Genomic DNA, 17,518 nt, shown 5'->3' on the forward strand with positions numbered 1-17,518 from the left:
ATAGCACTGATGACCAAAAGGATGATGTGCCAATGATGGACATCCTTATTAAAGTGGATCTAAATCACAAGTGATAATAGCAATAACAATGAATTGCAGACATCTGTATCTTTTTTACCAAAGTGTCATATTGTTACAAAATGTGATAATAATCCTACATGCTTGTACCCCTTTCAAAATGCTAAGTATACTGTTATAAGCATGTAATATATTTGCACCCTCCTTGGTGTCCTATGATGTATACATCATGAAAAATGCATCGCTATTTGCCCCATGACGTATATACATCTGCATCATTTCATGATTTTTCAGTTACATTTTAAAGTTGATACATCCAAAAAAACAACTTTCAGAAAGCTTGATATATCTACTTTCATTACCTGCGAGGAGCAACAGCCAGTCACACTCTGTATGGTAATACACTGGATATTATTGTAAGTACCCCTCAGAAAATTCCAAGATGATGGACGACAAAACACTAGCTGGCTCCAATGGTTTGAAACAGCAGTGTGTTGCACACACCCTTTTTGATTTTGTCACCATAGTTGTTGCACAAGCTTTACAAGTAATAATAATGGACATTTGTTGAGCGCTTTCCTCCCTTAAAGAGAGCTCAAAGCGCTTTACAATAAACATCAAACACACACACAAGCGCACGTGTGCAATAACTCACAAAAGAGAAGAAATAATGATTTAGCGCACAATAATATAAAACAGATTCAGAGACTACGTGTATTACATAATTACACACACACACACAACAGGAGAGAGTGAGTTTGCATGGCTTATAACTGAAAAGGTTTGGAAGGTCTATGGATAGGTGTTTTCAAAAAGATGTGTTTTCAGACCAGTTTTGAAAGATTGAAATGAAGTAGAGTGGCGAAGATTGTGAGGTAAACTGTTCCAGACATATGGAGCTGAATAAGAAAAGGAAGAATCACCGAAGGATCGGGTTTTAACACAGGAAGCAAGTAGCCGCTGTGAATCGGAAGATGATCTGAGTTGTCGACGGGGTGTGTATTCTCCCAAATACTGAGGAGCAGCACCCAAAATGGAGTTGAAGGTGAGAATTGCAACTTTGTACTGAATGCAGGCAGAAACTGGTAACCAGTGGAGAGAACGCAGAAGATGAGTGATATTGTCAGTCTATTTGGTTCTAAAGATTAATCTTGCTCCTGCGTTTTGAACTTTCTGGAGTTCTTGTATTAAGTATCTAGGACAACCAATGAGGAGTGACTTACAGTAATCTAGCCTAGACAAGACAAGAAAGCACACCAGAGTTTGTGTTGCTTGAGTAGTAAGATGTCGGATGGAACTGATCTTCCGAATTTGAAAGTATGCAGCCTTGCAGAGATTGTTTACGTGTTTCTTCATTGAAAGGTTTGAATCAGTCACACCCAGATTTTTCACTGAAGATACAAAATCTACATCTGAATCTCCAATTTTAAGAGAGGAAGGCAAGGAGTTGTTTATAGACAGTCTGTTTGAAGAAATAATGATAGCTTCAGTTTTACAATCATTTAACTGTAGTTTGTTTTGATTCATCCAAGCCTTAATGTCAGCAATACACTGTTGAAGGGCCCCAATGGAAGAGTCAAGATCAGAAAAAGTCGTTTCTTTGCAGAGCTGGTTATCGTCAGCAAAGGCATGGTGATTTTCAGAATGGTTTTTGACAACATCGAAATGTGGTTGAGCATAGAGAATAAACAGAACTGGTCCCAGCACAGATCATTGTGGAACACCATGTATAGCTGTTGATGGGAAAGATTGATGGCCATTTACCGTGACTGTTTCTGTTCTGTTTGTAAGGTAGGATTGGAACCATGACAGTGCGGAGCCAGAGATGCCAAAGCAGTGCCTAAGTCTGTTTAGCAAAATAGCATGGTCAGTGGTGGAAAAAACAAACAAACTGGTATCAAAAGCAGTAGAAAGATCAAGCACTGTAAGAACACAGATTTTACTATTGTCAAGGAATGTTAAAATACCATCCATGATCTTTACAAGTGCGGTTTCAGTGCTATGATGATGTCTGTATGCTGACTGGAAAGGGCTGAGTACGTTGTTATGAGTCAAATGGTCACAAAGCTGAAAAAAAACAAGACGCTCTAACAATTTTGACTGAAAAGGAAGATTTGAAACAGGGCGGTAGTTCTTCATATCATCAGGATCAAGGGAAGGCTTCTTTATCTTTTTATTTTATTTTTAAGTTTGGCTAGTGGTAAGGGGCTTTAATTTATTATAAGATATTTAAAGAATTTGCACATCCTTGCTCACAAGCGCCAAGTTGTAACAAAGTACACTTGGTGGTGCCTGTTCTGATTTAACTTACTTAGGACACCACCTACTAAGCCCCCTACTGATGACAATAATGGCTTAGTCGTGCAGCCAGACTGAGTGAGCGTTCCCCCCCAGCGTGGAGACCGCCACCATGTCCCCCCCCCCCAACAGTAGTCTCCCATGAATCCGCCGACACTGAAGACCTTGACAAGACTCACCCCAAGCACGGAAGTGGAGGGGTATCGAAACTGAGGTCACCCTGACAGCAGGGCATGAAAGGCCACATACTTTGGGACTTTTTTTGTTTATATTGGTAATGATGAAGGAAGAGGAGGAGGATGACGATGATGATGATGATGATGTTGCTATGGAGGTCCATTCTGGTTTGGGACTACGTGACAAGTCTGTACTCTATGCTTCCTTTCATAATGCTATCCCGACGTCAACCAGGCCTGAGACACTTGCAGTGTTGGTCAGGTAATTAGAGCAACACACCCAAAGACGCATCCGTGAAATGGATGATACTTGACTGTGTGGTCCCAGTCTCCCAATTTAAGCCCATAGCACACTCAACTCTGGGTAGGAGCCGGCCGCGGGCCGAAAAACCCACCTCCGCTGGGATTCGAACCCGCGTCCTCCCAGCCGTCAGTCCACGATGCTAACCACTTCCCCACGGTGGTTGGTTCTTTTTTTTTTTTAAATTAATGGGTCAGGGAAACGAACCCCTTATTCCTGCCCCCGGCACCCCTATCTCACATCCCCAAAATTTGTAAGTAAATTTGTACTTTGTCCATCACACACATATATATATATATATGAGTCTGTATGTCACTGTGTGTGACCATATGCAGAGACTCTGTGTTAATGTTTGCATGCTGTGTCATGAATAACATGGAAACTACAACACAGTCATTACTGAACTTTTTGTGCAATACTGAAACACTGATTTGTGCTGACTCACATTATGCCCCAATTTATACAAAGGAAAATGTAGAAACAAAAGAAAAGCAGTACAGCTGAAAGACAACAGTTCTACAACATGTAACTGTCACATGTGTTAGCAGTCAAATAACAATGTTTTAATAATGTTTTGGAAAATCACTTTCCTCTGTTTTATGGAAATCCTCCTCATTTCCATAGTTGCAAAATGTCTCAAAAATTTCCTACCATGCCAGTATGATGTCTGGAACTGTTTAGTTCCATTTTTGTGTATACACAGGAGGAACTTCAAATGCACTTTAAAGATTATATAATATTATGTCAGTATGTGTAAGTAAATGATAAATAAAAATGTTCATGCACGTAAAAGCCAGCTTGTGTGAATTTTGATTGAATCTTGATTTTACTCAAATGTGCCACACTCTTGCACAACATCAGTGAAATATACATGTAAGCTGCCCATGAACGCTGAAGAAATCTTTTGATTCAGACTCTCTGGTCATGTGCAGAATGGAAGAGACTGCAAATGTTCTGGACACTCATTTGATATTTCTTGACAGTTTGAAGCTCCTTTCAGTGGCATGCTCCACAATGCAGATGATGATTTATTATGGCAAAATGTTCTGCACATATCGAAGCCATGATGTGGAACTGCAGATGAACAACAGTAACGGTTATATTTATATTTTCCTAAGAAACTGTAACTGCGTTTCATTTTTCAGGTGACTAAGAGATAACTACAAAAACCTTTTTAGCATGACCAATTTTATGAAAAATGAATGAGTTGAATGGCCAATTGGCTGCCTTATCAATGGGTCATTTCTAAATCATATGTGTCAATGACCAATGACCCACATGAAACTTAACCCTGCATTATGGACAAAATCATGTAATTAACAAGCACACACACACAAAATTGATGTAGAAATGGGCATCTCACATGTACAGGTACAAAAAAACTGAAACCAAGACAGCAAGAATGCCCAAACACCAAATAAAAACATTCAAGTCTTTCTCGAAAAATACAGGTGAATGCTCGAATGGACCAGCAAGGCAGAAAAAAGAAAGGATAAGACAACAGAAAGAAGATGAAAAAAACCAAAAGCAACACAACAGGAAGAATTTGTCAGAATTTCCATGGGAAGGTGGGGACTGTTCACCCTGAGAGAGCCCTTGGCATCCCCGTGGGGGGGTCCATACAGACTCTCTTTGCACAAAACATAAGACGGAATAAACGTTGTACAAACTTTCATAGAACTCCATGAGACACTTATTGTTAACAGCTTTTTAAATGCATGGATTGACAAATGGGAACTGATACCTTCTCCATCTAGAATGAAAAACACACAAAATAACAGACGACTGCCCAAATTTCAACAATTCTTATTACAACCATTTCCTTCCCTCTGGAGAGAGGCCACTGACACTGACAGAGAATTTGGAGCGTAGTGAAACAAGGGCAAAACGATGAGTGACAATGTCAGAAAGAGGCCAAAAGCAAGGGAGTAGCCCAGCCAGTCAGTGATGACACCCACAAACACGGAGAAGAGCAGCTTGCCCAGAACCTCTGCTGTGGCCAGGAGGCTGTAGTGGCTGGCGCGGCAGTGGGGACTGGCATGCTGTGAACACTGCATCATCAAGGTGAAGGCCGCTGTGGACACTGCGCCACTCACCACCATAAGGATCTGCATCAGCGTGATGCATGACACTGAAATAGGGAAGATAAAAAAAAGAAGAAAGAAACAAAATCAAATACTAAAATAGCCAAATAAAAAAAATCACAGACAGTGCTGTCTGAATCTCTCTGCAATATGAACTTTTGACAAAAAAACAAACAAAAAACCAAAAAAAAACATAGCTTTTTCACCCCAGACTTAGGCTGTCGCAAGCTTTTAGTCTTCTCAAAACTCCAGGTGCAGCATGTAATCTTGACATCTGGAAGCAATACTTGCATTTATGGTGGGAAGATTGTTTATATTGCCTTTGCTCAATGTTACAGTTGCGAATATGCACAGACACTCACAGACAGGCTTTTAATGCTGCATAGACATTCATAAAGAGGTCTTTAATGTTACAAGGACATTCAGACACAGACAGGTCTTTATTCTTGCAAAGAGATTCATAGACAGGTGTCCAGTGTTACACCGACATTCACAGGCAAACCTTCAAAGGTGCATAGATATTCACAGGTCTACAACAAATACAAAGTGTTCAAGATCTTTCAAATTCAATTACGCCTTGACAGTCAACAGGCACTTGGCAGACAATTCATTTCTGCTATTCACCATGACCTAAAGAGCGTGTCTTAGTTTGTCCTGATCATGTTTAAATTAAAGTGTATCCAAGAAACAAACCCTCCATCTTTTTTTTTCTTTTTTTTTTGTGCTACCCCATCATCTGCACCATTTCAGTGGCATTACTCCCACGCCGCTCATTTAGATTCCTCCATACACGGTCACACCCGGGTTCGTCCGTCACAGTTCCAGCGTTGGCAGTCCGCAGGGAACCATCGATGTTAGATCACCAGGAGGCCACACACCAGAGGAGACCCTGCACTGCTGCTGAGTCATTTCAGTGGTGTTCAGCGGTGCCTGTTCTGATTTAACGAACTTAAGACACCACATACTAAGCCCCCTACTAACGGCAATAATGGCTTAGTCGCTGAGCCAGACTGAGTGAGCGTCCCTTGCAGAGTGGAGACCGCCACCACGTCCCTCAAACAACAGCCCCCCATGAATCTGCTGACACTGAAGACATTAACAGGACTCACCCCAAGCACAGAAGTGGAGGGATATCAAAATTGAGGTCACCATGAGAGCAGGGCATGAAAGGCCACAGACTTTGAGACTGTTTTGTCTATATTGATGATGATGGAGGAGGATGACGATGATGATGTTGCCATGGAGGTCCATTTTGGTTTAGGACTGCATGACAAGGCTGTACTCTACGCTTCCTGCCATAATGATATCCCGGCGTTAACCAGGCCTGAGAGATACAGACACTTGCAGTGTTGGTCAAGTAATTAGAGCAACACACCCAAAGATGCATCCTTGAAGTGGATGACACTCGACTGTGTGGTCCCAGTCTCCCCATTTAAGCACACAGCACACTCAACTCTGGGTAGGAGCCGGCCACAGGCTGAAAAACCCACCTCCGCTGGGATTCATACCTGCGTCCTCCCAGCCGTCAGTCCGTGACGCCAACAACTTTGCCACGGCAGCTGGTAAACCCTCCATCTTACCCTTCAACATCCTTTCTCCAAGTCCGACTATGCCTTCCTCACCACCCCGGAAGGTTTAGAGTGAAAGAACATATCGCAGTTAAAAACAGAAGCAAACAAACTTCTACTAAATTTTTTTTTTAAACCACTTCCTCCATGCATGTTGGACAGCAACTAATCTTTTTAAATACTTAAATATTTGAACACATCAAAAACTTTTGACAAATAAGAATTTATAGTATGAAGGATAAAGCCAGCTAGTACAATCAAACAAAGAACCCCTTACATGCACATTCATCCACCTTTACCTGTGCTAATTCCCAAGAACTCAGTTTGCATGGAAGCAGTGGTGACCACCACTGCCTCTGTTGCTAGCACCACCACTTTCACCACACTCAGCAGCTGTAGGAACTTCAGTGCTGTATACCTGTAAATTATGTGACAAACACCATTTAGATATTCACCTGCCAAAACACTGTAATGTACAAATCCTGTTCTGTCAAAAAACTTGTACATCATTCAGACTGATACCTGCCCAAACACTATGGCATTCATCACTCAAATGTTTCACTGCCAAAACACTTCAAACATGACAAAGTTCAAACGGCTGCTTGCCGAAACATATGTACACATTTCAAACCTGCCAACACATTATGGTGAACACAACTGAATTAACCAGCCAACACAAATGATATACATGTATATATGCTCACTTCCAATCTTTATTCACAATGACACACATGCTTCAAATCTTTACCTGATAAAACACTATAACATGCGTACATTAAATTTTTGCCCACTATTATTATTTGGTGACTGCTTTATATGCCACAATATTTTAGATAACATGTTACAAGATATAAATCCCTGTAACATTCATAATTGAAATCTTTGTGCAACACAAGCTGTGATTACAATGTAAAAAGACTGAGAATAGGTGCTATATAACAATAAGTATCCATATCAGCATCATCATAATCATAAACAGAGGTGTAGCATGCAATTTACTTTAACACACACAAAGAGAACCATGACACCAAGAAAGTTGTCCCAAGCAAACTTCTACAGTAAAATCCACTTTGGTAGGAAATTGAATATGCATGCAGAGATGAGGGGAAAAGCAACGATGATGATAATATAGATACTAATATAGCACCTATGCTCAGCTCTTAGCGCTTTACAAACACACAGTCATTTGCACAATGGGCTGCCTACTTGAGTCGAGCCAACTGAGGGCTGCCATTGGGCACTGATAATTCATTTCCTGTGTCATTCAGTCAGGTTTCAGTCACGTGCATACACTCACACAGACATGTAATATTTTACATGTATGAACTGTTTATTTACCATGCCATGAAGGCAGCCATACTCCATTTTTGGGGGTGCGCACGCTTGGTATGTTCTTGTTTCCATAACCCACCGATAGCTGACATGGATCACAGGATCTTTAATGTGCATATCTGATCTTCTGCGTGCGTATACACATGAAGGGAGTTCAGGCACAAGGAGTTGTGCACATATGTTGATCTGCAAGATCTGAAAATTCTCCACCTTTGACCCAACAGACTGAACTCAGGAAAGTGGGTGAGAATTCAGTGCCCTAACCAACTGACCAACGCACCAGTAATGACATGCTGTCACAGATAATCTTACAAAGGTATCCTTCAATAATAAATGAACATTTTTAACAAATCTTTCTGTTTAATTAGCATATTTTCAGTGATTTTTGGGTGCAAATCTGTGATGATCTACATCTATATGAAAGTATCCTATGTAGTTATGTATTTTCTATGAGACAGACAAACATGAATACCAATTATACCGCACCCATAAGTCACAGCAAAGTATATAAATATGAATCACCTTAAAAAAAAAAAAACACAAAAAAACACCAAGAAATACCTCCATCTAAAACTGTCTGAATGTTTCATTACCACAGACATGTTTACCTACAAACATGTACAAGTGTATCTTGGATGGGCAAAAAGAACAGTTTCAGAGTAGCAAAGTGCAGCATCTTTTACCAAGCATTTTTTACTGTCAATGTTGACATAAATACCATATTATTGTTAGGATAAAGACAAATGAATGGTTTTCTTACCTCACATAAACAACTTGATAAAACTGTATTTAATCAGAATTGATGAATGTCTCAGACTGGTAGATGAAGGGAACATGCAACTGTTTGCGCTGATGTTCATCCCAAAACAGGCATATATACATTTGATGTCAAATGCACACACAAACACACACACACATACTGTATTGCTTTAAAGTGAAGAAATTAGTACTCAAATGTGTCAAAGGGTTGTGATCAGATGGACAATAAAAAGGATGAGAAACTTAAATTTATATATATGAACTGAACTTGTTTAGTCCAGTGGACTATAAACAAAAGGGTTCTAATTGACTGACAGAACGTGAGGAAAGACCATAAACTAAACTTGTGTAGTCCAGTGGGCTATAAACATGATTCCAACAGACTGACTGAAGAACTTGAGGAAAGTCCACTGTAATCCACTACTGGGCGAAAACATGATTCTAATACACTGACTGAAGAACTTGAGGAAAATCCATTTATTAAACTTATGTAGTCCACTGGGCTATAAATATGATTCCAACTGACTGACTGAAGAACTAGGAATCTTGGAATCCAGAAACATCACTGATACAGCCTTCGAAAACTTGTCTGAAGCAGCAAGTGGCAGATTCGAATCCATGATCAGCTGGCAGATCATCGCTTCGGCCCTCGTAGCATCCTGCTCCATTGTATTTTCTTTTCTACTGTTTGGGGCTGAAAAAATGAAGCAACAGTTTTAAACTTTCCAGTGGCTTTCTCATAATCCACAAGTGCCAAGTACAGTCAAACAACCTGCCATGCTTACACAAGAAGTCAGTTTTGCATGTTGTGCAGAAAACAAAGTATGGTCTCTTTGTTGACACCAGACAAGGGTGTTTCTGGTGATACGAACTGATAAACTTTTGCTCCACCTTCCTTTTTTTTCTTGCAATCCAACATCGATATTGAAAGCTGCACAATTTCACAATCTGATTCTTTGTTGTGCTGTCGTTTCTTGTCTGCCATTTTGGATGGTGAAAGATAGATACATTCAGTTATTATGTGTGCTTGTGCTTGGGCACGCACCTGCTTCAAGCACTTATCATGAGAACACTTGCGGGTGGTGACGGAGAATAAAACAAAGAAACGCAATCCCATGAGCTGAAAAAGGCATGCCACCTGTTGAAGAGGAAAAAACCCCACATAGATCTGTGTTTGGACCACATCAGGAGTGAACCACACAGCCAGCAACGTGGCATTCATGGAGTTTTATGTATTGATGTGTAACAGTGTAGCAATTGCTTCAAAAGAGGAGAATGCTACACTTAAGTCATAGCATAAACAGGTCTGTTACCATGTTACTCAGTGTAATATACAACATTTACAAGCATCCTCTGCACAATTAGTGCTTATGGTTCTTGAAGGATAAACCACAACTGTAATTATCTTAAGAATTATTAATATGATTTTTTTAATCATTACCTTCCGGACATGATTGCAGCTCCTCCTATGACAGAGCCAGAGATGGACATTGCCTGTCCCACCACACCTGTCCACAGACCCACCTCTGCTGTGGGCATGCCGCCGTCGATCAGGAACATGGGCATCATGTTCAGTGCCCCTTGCTCCCCTGCACAGCACAGGCAACACACTGAAATGTTGTCTTCCACTGAAGAATTAAACTTGCTGAAACATTGGAATATTAAGTTTTCCATTGTAAGAATTAACTACATTTACGTAGTTTAAAACTTTGTAAAATTTGAACTTTTTTAATTGGTAGTTCTCTTGATCCCACCCTTCCACACCTCTCCTCAAAACACATTCACTTCTGACAAAAAGTGAAGCAAACCACTTTTGGTGTTCTGCAATGCTTATAAATTGATAAAATAAATAAGCAGACTTATACAGTTTTAATTTTTTAATGCATTTTTATATTAAATATATCATCATTTATAAAGTCTGATTAATCTTTAAATTGTTTTATGTATTGTAATGTCATATTGCAGAACAGTATTACTTTACAATGTATACTTTTGACAGATGCAATATTTTCATTCTTTTTTAAATCAAAAAAGGTCATCATAACATTCTGAACAGATTTTGCCCTTACCCTTAAATATCCCAAGCATCATCATCAAAACACAAATTCATGAAGCTGTAAATTCCAAGACTCACCCAGCTTGTAGACAAGGACATAGACAATGATCCACATTGTGCCATCTGCTTTCAAAACATCTGCAAAGTGTTCCTTTACCCAGCAGGTACCTCCACTGTCAGCACCACCATCATTTGTTCCAGCCAAATTGGAGCCTGAATGTGGGGATGAATGAAATTCACAACCTGTATTTTCATACTGTTTATTTGTGGCATTGAGCTTAAAACTGGAAACATCAGCGTCTCTTTTTAAACATGGTTTTAAATCAGTGTTGCTGTGTAGTGCTGAGCTCATGTGTTCTATCTTACTTCTGTACACTGAAGAAGAATCTAACAGTGTCACACCATTATCCCCTGGATTTTCTTTGTTGGGATCACTATCTTTATTGCATATCTGAAACTCTGAGTCAAATGTTGCTTGAATTTGCAATGGTCTTTCAACCAAGGAATGTGTGCTTTCTGGAACGAAAATTTTCACCATAACCATCGCCGATGCATAAGTCAATGTAAGAAAAATAAAAATGGGACTCCAGCTGATGTGGTCACTCAGCCAAGCCAGCAGTCCCCCTCCGATGACTGCCCCGAACTTGTAGCCCACCACCTGGGCGATATTCCCACTGGCAACTTGTGACGTGGTCAGGATTTCTATCGCTAGTCCGTCAGTGGCAATGTCCTGTGTGGACGTTAGGAAGTTGAAGGCAAGCAGGATGACACAAAGCGGGACCAGCCAGTCTGGTTGTATGCTTGCTGCCAGCACACAGGTTGTGCCCAGTCCTAGCATGCTCCACAGCAACCACGTTTTCTTATTCCCATGACGATCCACGAACGGTGCCCAGAGGGTCTTGCACATCCAGGGGAAGAAAAGCACTTTGACGAAGCCGATATTAGACAGGGACATGCCATGTGCACGGAAATATATTGGGAGGAATCTGGATTGTAGACCGTAAGGTAAACCTTGGAGAAAATACAAATATGACAGAAGAATAGTTGGAGACATGCTGCGAGATGATTCACAGCCACGTTTTCCTAACAACGTAGTGCATAAACACCATAAGATATAAATTTGCAGTATCAACAGAAAACTGACGTTTTGGGGTTAAAAGTGTGTTGGATGCTCTTTGTCGCAAACCACGACACAAGGAACGCTATGACTTGATATGAAGTTCAAGTCAAAGTAGATTTTTTTTTTTTTTTTTTTTTTTTCCTGTTGCCGAAATGATGTGGGCCTAGGGTAGAAACGAACAGATGCCGATGACAAGAACTGGCGGTCAAGCCACTGGCTTGATAAATAATAGCCATCAAATTTCGATAACAAAGTTGCGGATATTTGAAGGGGACATTACTGACACGGAAAACAAGTTGTATATCCGGTAAGGGAAAGTCCAAGGGGTTGGAGCATCGAGCTCCCTTTCAGCTGAATGGGTTGGAGATTGCCACGGACTTGCCATTAAGCTTACCACTAATCGTCGATAGCAGTAGCACTACTGCTTTTATCGTTACGTGTTATCAGCGCTACATGTCAATTTCACTATTCTAACTATGACGACTCTCGTCAGTGTGCTTGTGTATCCGTTCGTGACTAAATAATTCATGATATATTTCTATCATATCAATATCAAGGCGTGCAGGTCTGACAAGGCCTTTTGCCCGCTTGAAGTGGGAAAGAAAAAGAGAGCCCCCACATATGACTGGTTCATTTTTCAACATTGAATGCGCAATGCTTGAAAAACCAAGAAATATCTAGATGAGTTTTGTGTTTAAACTTCTGTAAATGAATGTCAAGATAATTTTTAAATGTCTTCACTGTTCCTGCGGAAACAACGTGACAAATTATTCCAAACATTTGTTACTCTGTTAGTAAAGAAATGTGCAAATGTGGAAGTTTTTACTGAAACTTTTAACAGGTTGTAGGAATGGCCTCTTGTAGCAGTGTCCTCGTTCAATGTAAACAGAGTTTCTAGTTCTGCTGTCATATAATCCTCGAGTCATTTTATACATCTCTATTAAAGCGCCACGCAGTCTGAAGTGCTTGCAGCCTATTTTCATAGACCGTATCAGTAAAGCCAGTGATTCTTTTAGTAAATCTTCGTTGAACATTTTCAATACTGTATATGTTTCACTAGGCCAGTATTCCAAACAACATTCCCATATTCTAAGACTGGCCTGACTAATGACTTAAATAATGGCACCATAATGTCTTTACTTTTACACTGTATATTCCCAACTAACATTCCAGTCAACCTATTGGCTTTTTTTTTTTTTTAATGGTTTCATTAACATGAACATCAAAAGAGAGATCAGAGTCAACAATGACTCCAAGATCTCTCTCCGATGAAGTCTCCTGCAAATCGGTACCATCCATATAATACTTATAATGTGGATTATTCCTGCCTACGTGTAAAACTTTACATTTATTGCTATTGAATTTAATTTGCCATCTATCAGTCCAGTGTGCTAACTTTTCAAACGTGACCAGTGGAATTCCTCAAGGCAGCATTCTTGGTCCCATTCTTTTTGTAGCTTCAATCTACCAACATCAGAATCTACTTCCTCATAGATCTTTGTATCATCTGTGAAGATTTTCACAAAACGGTCTAGTATATCAGGCATGTCATTTATATAACATACAAAGAGTGTGGGCCCCAAGATGCTGCCTTGAGGAACACCACTACTCACCTTAACAGGACACGATGACTCAGTCCCTGCTGATATATACTGTGTTCTCTCATATAAGAAGTCTTTTATCCATTCCAACAAATTACCGCAAATACCGTTCCCTTGTAATTTAACAATTAACCTATCATGTGGAACTTTATCGAACGCACGCTTTCTGTAAGTCCACATGAATTGCATCCATTGGTTTATTGTTTTCAAGTGACTGCATTCAGTCATGTAAAGTATTCAGCAACTGAGTCACACAGGTTCTACCACTGGTAAAGCCAAACTGATAATCAGACAATAAGTCGTTATCAATCAAATGTTTATTCAAAGTGTCACGTATGAAACTTTCAAAGACTTTACAAATAACCGATGTCAAACTTACTGGTCGATAGTTTCCAGGGTCTTGTTTGTCACCATTCTTAAATATTGGTTTTACTTCTGCTACTTTCTGCCATTGATTATTTTGCATTTTCTGGTCTGTATCTCTTCTCATGAACAGCAAGGCTACGGTCAGCTTACTGACAATTTTTAGACAAGTTTTAACTTGTGACATTGTTCAAAATGCATGTTCATTTATCCTCACTCTCTCTCTCTCTCGCGCGCGCGCACACACACACACACACACACACACACACACACACACACACCACTGATGCAAAGTCCGAGTCAATAAATGATGCCTAACATTAACTCTGAAAGAGATTTCAAGATGTATAGAAAGAACAAAGTGTATCTTATTTTCTTATGAGGAGTCTTTACATAATGGACATATCAGATCAGACAGAGCTACACTATCCTGAAAGAGAGACTCAGAGGGGGAGAAAGTGAGTGAGAGTAAAAAAGAGAGCAGATGACAGTTTGCAGTCACTGAGGTGCTTTTTTCCATTCCGAATGTACTTCCTTAATTCGCTCATGACAAAAAGTTCAAAATTTTTCAGATATCAATGGAAGAAGTCACGAAACTACTGGCTGGTCTACACACAGGCAAAGCACCAGGACCTGACCGGAGGGACTGCCACTTATCATCTTAGCTAAATCAGCAGACGAATTAGCAGAACCTCTTGCACATCTCTTTAGAAAGAGTCTAGACAGTGGGCACATCCCAGACGAATTGAAATGTGCATTTGTAACGCCAGTCTTTAAGAAAGGGAGCAAACTGCATGCCAGAAGTTATCGTCCAGTTAGCCTAACTTGCCGCATTGTCTGCAAAATAATGGAGAAACTAGTAAGAGAACAAATTATAGAGCACCAACTGCGCAACCAACTGATCAGCAGAGAACAACATGATTTTGTACCTGGCTGTTCTTATATAACACAGTTAATGGAAGCCATGGATGAGTGGACCAAAATCTTAGATGATGGTGGCAGTGTAGATATCATCTACATGGATTACCAGAAGGCCTTTGACTCAGTACCTCATAGCAGACTGTTGATAAAAGTAGCAGCTCTTGGAATCCGGGGCAAAGTATTGGACTGGATCTCTGATTTCCTGACTGGCAGACACCGACAGGTAGTTGTCAATGAAACACATTCATCAGAAGCAAACGTGACCAGTGGAATTCCTCAAGGCAGCATTCTTGGTCCCATTCTTTTTGTCATTTTCAGCAACGATCTCCCTAGAAACGTGAAAAGCAACGTACAGAAGTTTGCTGACGACACAAAGCTCTGTGCCAGGACCAACACTGACCAAGGCCCTCAAGACCAACTGGATGATCTGGACCAACCACACTGAGAACTGGACAAACAAATGGCACCTCCGATTCCACCCACAGAAGTGCTGTGTCCTCAAATTGGGAGGGAACAAATCCGACGGATGCCAGTGCGAAATACAACATGAAAGCCAGTGACACAAATGGAAGTGAGTCACAACTGACTCTGGCAGAAAGTCAGGTCGAGAAGGACCTAGGAGTATTTAATCAGTAATGATAGTGGACTATCCTTCAGGGAACAGATCGCACAGTCTACAGCAAAAGCAAACAGAATTATTGGCATTATTCGATGATCCTTTGACTACCTGACAAACAATCCTTTGTACAACTATACAAGGCTTTTGTCCTACCACTATTGGAATATGGTCACTGTGCCTGGCAGCCACAGCAGAAAACATTGTGCAGCGAAATAGAGGATGTGCAGCGCCGAGCAACAAAGCTGTTGTCATCCCTGAAGGATAAACCATATCAGGAGACACTGAAAATCCTGATACTGCCAAGCCTAGACCATCGACGTCACCGAGGGGATATGACTGAGGTGTGCAAATACCTCTAGGGTTGTTACAAAGTCAAACTGTCGAAGTTTGAGCTTGCCTGCGGAAGACATCTACGAGGGCACAGCCTCAAACTCCAGAAAAACCGACACAGGCTCAACATCAGAGGAAATTTGTTCTCAAACAGGGTTGTTTGGAACAGTTTGCCCAACAACGTCGTACCTGCTCCTTCCATAAACTCTTAAGAATCGACTCGATTGCCACTAGAAAAAAAATTGCCCACTTTGTAATGACCAAGATTATAAGGTGAACTAAGACCGGCCTTCACTATTGCTCCATACGCCAGCCACGCATGCTGAGAAGTAGTTAATATGCACAGAACGACGAACAAGCCTTTTAACGGGGCCTCAAACGTCGTACAAGTCAAGTCAAGTCATGACCACTGGTATGGATCGGAGAAACTGACATTTCCCTTTTGCCTCGAAGGTGCGTATACCTTATTTCCATTTTGCGTGTACCGGTTATGCAGCGTTTCTGCTGCGGTAAAAGATTCTAAGTCAGCATGCAGGTTTCTGGAAAGCCTACCGACTGACGAAATGTCAATCAGCTTAACAAAACAGCTCCTCATAGTTGTTCACTGACAACAGTTCATTATATCGCAACGGCCTAGCCGCTGTTACTGGGGTAACCGGTTGATGCAATCAACCGAATCTTTCCCCATTTGAACATTTCTCGGAATTTCAGGCAGAATGAGATGGTTACCTATTTGCAAATATTCATTAGTGCCAGCAGTCATTTTTGGAAATGTCTTCATGAAATTTTGTGACATTTTCGGAAATAACTGCTTTCCTGAACTGACTGTTACAACTGCACACAAAACACCGAAACAGCAGAAGCAACTAACCCACGCCCTTCCTCGACTGATCAGCTCAGCGATATTATCAATGAACAAGCCTCTTTCGGTGGATAAACAAAGGTGTGACACATGCTCTCCAGTGGCTGTCATCTATTCATACGCCTAGAAATCAACATGCCATGATTCTGACTGACTCCATGAACCCCTTACAAAAATGAACAAGTGAAATGGGGAGCCCAGAGAGGTATGACGCAATGCGCAACTTTCGAAGCTTACATGGTCATACTGGTCCGAACATGCAGGGTAAAGGGAAACGAGCGCGCTGACAAGCTAGCTAGCTGGCAATGCAACAACGAGCGGTCTACATATGAGAAAATAAGAAATCCAAAGAAAAGTAAAAGAGTACCTGCAAAGTATCAGTAGCTCAAGGAGGCGTCACTGCGTTCGGTCAAATCCATATACGCTACACCACATCTGCCAAGCAGATCCCTGACCAGCAGCGTAACCCAACGGGCTTAGTCAGGCCTTGAGGAAAAAAATTAAAATAAAATAAAATAATAATTTGTTTTTTAAATAAATAAACAAACAAAAAATAACACTAAAAATAAATAAAATAAAATAAAGTAAAAATAACAACAACAAAAAAAGAAAAAGAAAAAAAAAAGAAGTAAAAGTTACATATATAAAGAAAGATAAACACATAAAAATACTACTACTAATAATAAATATTTAAAAAGCACAGAATCTTGATTTAAGTCAAGTCTACGCGCGCGCGCGCGCGTGCACACACACACAAACACAGATAAATAGCAAATAAATGTAAAACATGCAGACAAGTTTCAAGTTTTAATTATCCTTTCACTCCTATTGGAGTATGGAGGATTACTGCAAAATAATCTTTTCATGCCCAGAACAAACATTTCCAAATACACAACAATATCGCATGAAAGTTGAGAAAACACAAATGTCTTTTAACTCCAAAAGTATAAATAGGCAACATTTGCAAATCTAATCATCTGTTGAGAAAACACAAATGTCTTTTAACTCCAAAAGTATAACTAGGCAACATTTGCAAATCTAATCATCTTACTTACAGCTAAAATGACTTTTTTGCCTCCTTTGAGCATATTACAAAAAATTAAAAACTGA

At 40.3% G+C, this 17,518-nt stretch overlaps 1 protein-coding gene across 2 annotated transcripts; it reads right to left on the reverse strand.

The window, feature by feature from the left end:
* Positions 1-2,034: 2,034 nt before the first annotated feature.
* On the reverse strand, positions 2,035-12,047 carry LOC143296887 (major facilitator superfamily domain-containing protein 3-like). Of its 2 annotated transcripts, XM_076608874.1 has the most exons (5): positions 11,737-12,047; positions 10,671-11,603; positions 9,978-10,125; positions 6,745-6,863; positions 2,035-4,924 (listed from the first exon to the last, which is right to left on the reverse strand). In XM_076608874.1, exons 2-5 carry the CDS (start codon positions 11,545-11,547, stop codon positions 4,590-4,592), a joined length of 1,479 nt encoding a protein of 492 aa, XP_076464989.1. In that variant the 5' UTR covers positions 11,548-11,603; positions 11,737-12,047; the 3' UTR covers positions 2,035-4,589. The 2 variants fall into 2 exon arrangements, with proteins under 2 accessions (XP_076464989.1, XP_076464988.1); XM_076608873.1 differs by having other exon boundaries at positions 10,671-12,047.
* Between the last annotated feature and the right edge of the window lie 5,471 nt (positions 12,048-17,518).

This window comes from Babylonia areolata, chromosome 22, assembly GCF_041734735.1.
Source record: "Babylonia areolata isolate BAREFJ2019XMU chromosome 22, ASM4173473v1, whole genome shotgun sequence".
Taxonomy (NCBI): domain Eukaryota; kingdom Metazoa; phylum Mollusca; class Gastropoda; order Neogastropoda; family Buccinidae; genus Babylonia; species Babylonia areolata.

Bases quoted from the DNA above. Each gene is read 5' to 3' on its own strand.
- LOC143296887 (XM_076608873.1), bottom strand. From the start codon at position 11,646: ATGTCTCCAACTATTCTTCTGTCATATTTGTATTTTCTCCAAGGTTTA. The intron at 10,126-10,670 runs GTGAGTCTTGGA...TGTGCTGTGCAG, and splicing joins TGTCCTTGTCTACAAGCTGG to GGGAGCAAGGGGCACTGAAC. The intron at 4,925-6,744 runs GTAAAGGTGGAT...TCCCTATTTCAG, and splicing joins GTTCTTGGGAATTAGCACAG to TGTCATGCATCACGCTGATG.